Source organism: Dipodomys merriami, unplaced genomic scaffold (assembly GCF_024711535.1).
Source record: "Dipodomys merriami isolate MVZ:Mamm:240054 unplaced genomic scaffold, mDipMer1.0.p SCAF_10, whole genome shotgun sequence".
Lineage (NCBI taxonomy): Eukaryota > Metazoa > Chordata > Mammalia > Rodentia > Heteromyidae > Dipodomys > Dipodomys merriami.
The window spans coordinates 3,731,518-3,735,506 of NW_027202271.1; the positions used below are offsets into that span (position 1 = coordinate 3,731,518).

Genomic DNA, 3,989 nt, shown 5'->3' on the forward strand with positions numbered 1-3,989 from the left:
CATTTGGGGCTTTTCAGAGGCTATCTGTGACTTCCTCGAGGATCATCTGAGGCCTCCTTGACAGGCCATCGTGACCTCCTTGAGGGGTCATCTGGGACCTCCTGCAGAGGTCATCTGGGGCTTCCTTGAGAGGCCATCTGGCCCTTGAGAGGTCATCTGGGGTGTCCTCAAGAGGCCATCTGGGAACTCCTCTGGAGCTCATCTGGGGCTTCCTTGAAAAGCCATCTGGGACATCCTTGGGAGGTCATTTGGGTCTCCTTGCAGAGGCCATTTGGGACTTCTTCTGGAGGTCATTGGGGACTTCTTCACGAGGCCATCTGAGACCTCCTAGAGAGGTCATCTGGGAGATGTGGGACATGTAGGTTAAGTGTCTGTTGTTATTTGTTTGTGTGTGTTTGCTGATAATTCTATCCGTGTCTTGTATACACCTCTGCTTAATCTTTTCTTCTAGGATAGAACAATGTGCTAAAGTTCTCGTAAGTGAAACTGTAACTGAAAAATCTTCTCCCCCAGTGTTACAGGATCTCCAGAGGAAGACACACTGGCGTGCTCTCCCCCCTATTCTGTGTCATCAGCACCTCAAATATTAAGTCCCTGTAATACTAGAAGTGGTTCCTTGTACCCGCCTGAGGTGGTACAAGGTGGTACAGTCCCCTTATTACCCTTGAGACAGACACATGGGGAGATGGTGGGCAAACCCCGTTTCTAGTGTATGTTCCCTTTACAACCAGTGACCTGTATAACTGGAAACAACAAAATCCATTCTTTTCTGTAAAACCTCAGGGGCTCATCTCTTTATTAGAGACAGTATTTTTCACACACCAGCCTACCTGAGATGATTGCTAGCAACTTTTACAGGTGCTTTTCACCTCAGAGAAAAGGGAGCGAATCTGACTCAGTGCCTTGAAGGCGGTCCTTGGATCAGATGGTTTACCCAATGATGACCCAGTCCATTTGGAGCGAGTCTTTCCCCTGACTTGCCCAAGCTGGGATTACAACAGCGATTGAGGTAAGGAGGCGCTTACCAATTATTGCCAGACTCTGTTAGCAGGGATACAGGCAGCAGCTAGGAAGCCAACTAATTTATCTGAGGTGAGTGCGACTGTACAGCTCCCCAGTGAGTCCTCTGCTGCTTTTCTAGAATGTCTCTTGGAGGCCTATGGAACCTATACACCGGTAGATCCTGAGGCCCCAGAGAATCAAAGAGCCAGTCGGCCCCAGATATTAGAAGAAAGCTTCAAAGTTAGAAAGTTTGTCAGGGAAAGGTGTTATCTGAGCTGGTAGTGGTTGCCCAGCGGGTGTTTGCCAACAGAGAAACCCTGGAAGAAAAAGAAAGTGGGTTCAAATTTTGGTAGCAGCACCAGAACAGGATCAAGAAACCCTTGGTGAAGACAGTATCATTCATTTGCAAATGGCAGTAGGTACTGAACTAGATCAATGTGCTTATTGCAAGCAAAAAGGACATTGGAAAAAGGAATATTCAAGGAGGAGAAACATGGAAAATGACAGATTAAGTAAGCAAGTTAACCACCTGGAAACTGTGTTCAACAAAAAATGTGGTGACACTGGCTTGAAAAAGACTCTGAATCTCCAGCATGTGCCAGTCAAAAAGTGCATTGAAAGTGCATTGAACAGCAAACTGGAGAAGACTAAGAAAGAATTAGTGTGTGAAGAAAAGGTTTGAAGACATAAATCATGAACTTGTAAGAGTCAAAGATGAGAACAAAATCCTCAAATGAACCTGGAAAACACTCAGAATCAAATGGAATCTAAGTACATCAGCCTGGGTGAGCATGAGACAAAGCTGGGGGCCACAGGTCAGAGGCTGAAGGAGGCACAGGATGCCAGTGATGCCATTCTTGCCGATTATAAGCAAGGCCAGGAGGGGATCCTGACGCTGCATGCAGAAATCAAGGCCCAGAAAGAGCAGTTAGCGGAGCAGGCACAGAAATGCCATATCAGAGAAGCAGCAGCCAAGAAAAGTGAACAGGAAAACATCATGCTCAAGAAAGAGATTGCTACTCTTCAGAAAGAGTTAAAGGACACACATGCTCTGCTGGGAAATGCTCAGGAAATGGAAAGATCATTAGGCAGAAAAACAGAAGAGCTAAACAGACAAGTTGAAAGACCTGTCTCAAAAACACACTGAATTGAACAATGAGAAAGAGAAGCTACTACAGAAAAAGGCCAAACAGACTGCTGAGAGCCTCACCATAACTGTAATGCAGAAGCAGTGTGTCTCAATGGAATAGGTGGAGGTGCGAGAAAACCCTCTCAATAGCACCATTGAGAAATTAAAGGAGGAGCTGAAGATCCAGCAAAGGTGTTATGAGAAGGAGCAGCAGCTGGACAGTCAAAGGAACTCTCCTGTGACCCCAGCAGAACACTTGCAGATTAAGAAGGACTTTGAGAAGGAAATTGGGATCATAAAAGTGAGCTTGAGAGTAAAGGAGGAGGATACAATGGAAGAAGTCTCCAAGCTCCAGACTGAGATTCAAAGTACTAACAGGCATTACAGAAATTAGAGACCCCTGAGGTTCAGGGAAACAACCGAGCTGATCACATAGCTCAGGAGGCCACCCTAAAACTAGTGGGGCCTCTGGAGCTACTAGTTGTTAAGATGAAAGGAAGAAGCAAAAAAAAGTCATAATAAGTGTGCAAATGTGGAGATGGCACTTGCCTTCTGTCTCTTTATGTCTGGTTATTTGTCACCCTGGTAAATTGTCCAGGGCCATGCCTAAAACTGCCATGAAAACCAGTGGGGCCTCAGCTTGACAAGATTACCCATTGTATGTAGAAAGTTGCCAGCAAGTAAATGATGGAAAAATGAAACATGTGGAGAGGGTGTGTATTCAAGGGCTTTACCTGGAGAATTTTGGGAAGTGGACTTCACAGAGGTAAAGCCTGGAAAGTATGGGTATCGGTATTTGTTAGTACTAGGAGACTTTTTCAGGCTGGGCTGAGGCATTCCCAACAAAAACTGAAACCGCTCAGGTAACAGTTAAAAAATTTATGAAATAATTCCTCGATTTGGCTTACCCATCGTAGTGGGGTCCGACAATGGCCCGGCCTTCATGGCCCAAGTTAATTGTTAGCTAAGGCCCTAAGAATTGGAAGTTACATTGTATTTATAGACCTCATAGTTAAGGGCAGGTGGAAAGAATGAATAGTTTCTTAAAGGAAACTTTAACTAAATTAATTACAGAGACTGGCCATGACTGAGTAAGCCTCCTCCCCTTTGCTCTCCTTTGAGCAAGATGCACCCCTTATGTTAGAGGATTCACTCCCTTCGAAATAATTTATAGTAGGCCGCCCCCTTTGGTTCCTATATTGGCAGAAATGTCTAACAACAATCTGGTATAGTCCCTGCAGGCATTGCAAGAGGTTTGTTTGCCTATCCTTTGGTAGCTGAGACCCTCTGGCCTCCTAAGAAAAACTGCATCCATTCTTTCCTGCCTGGACAGCTGGTATGGTATGGGCAAAAAAGCATTGTGCTCCTGAATTGGAACCCAAGTGGCAGGGACCTTACTCAGTAGTGCTAACTACACTATTGGCAATTAAAGTTGCAGAAAAACAGCATTGGATTCATCACTCTCAAGTGAAACAGGTGTGGAACAATAACCAGAGAAGGCTGCAAGATGGACTGTTGAGAGACATTCAGAGCATCCCTTAAGGATAAGCCTTACCAAGTGTTAATTATTGTTAACTAGTGTGTTTATACGGTTTGCTCCTTGGTATGTTACATCTGCATTATAAGCCTGTTCAATGGAGGGAGAGAAGGGAAAGTTTAGGATTTGGTCCAGAAGGAATCAATGATTTGATTGGACATGAAAACCAGTTGGGAATGTAATAAACCCATGGGGCCCCGATAATCAGCAGGACCCAATAGTCAGCGTGGCCCCATGGCCTGGAGGGGGCGGGGCATCAAGAGGCAAGCCTCACTGCTCCACAGACTGGGCCATGGACAGAGCAGGGCTTTGAGAGGCTGA

The 3,989-nt window shown here is 45.4% G+C and overlaps 1 protein-coding gene across 1 annotated transcript; it reads left to right on the forward strand.

The window, feature by feature from the left end:
• The first annotated feature begins 1,735 nt into the window (after positions 1–1,735).
• LOC138836065 (uveal autoantigen with coiled-coil domains and ankyrin repeats-like) lies at positions 1,736–2,525 on the forward strand. Its single transcript, XM_070034562.1, has 2 exons — positions 1,736–2,119; positions 2,253–2,525. Exons 1-2 carry the CDS (start codon positions 1,736–1,738, stop codon positions 2,523–2,525), a joined length of 657 nt encoding a protein of 218 aa, XP_069890663.1.
• Positions 2,526–3,989: the final 1,464 nt, after the last annotated feature.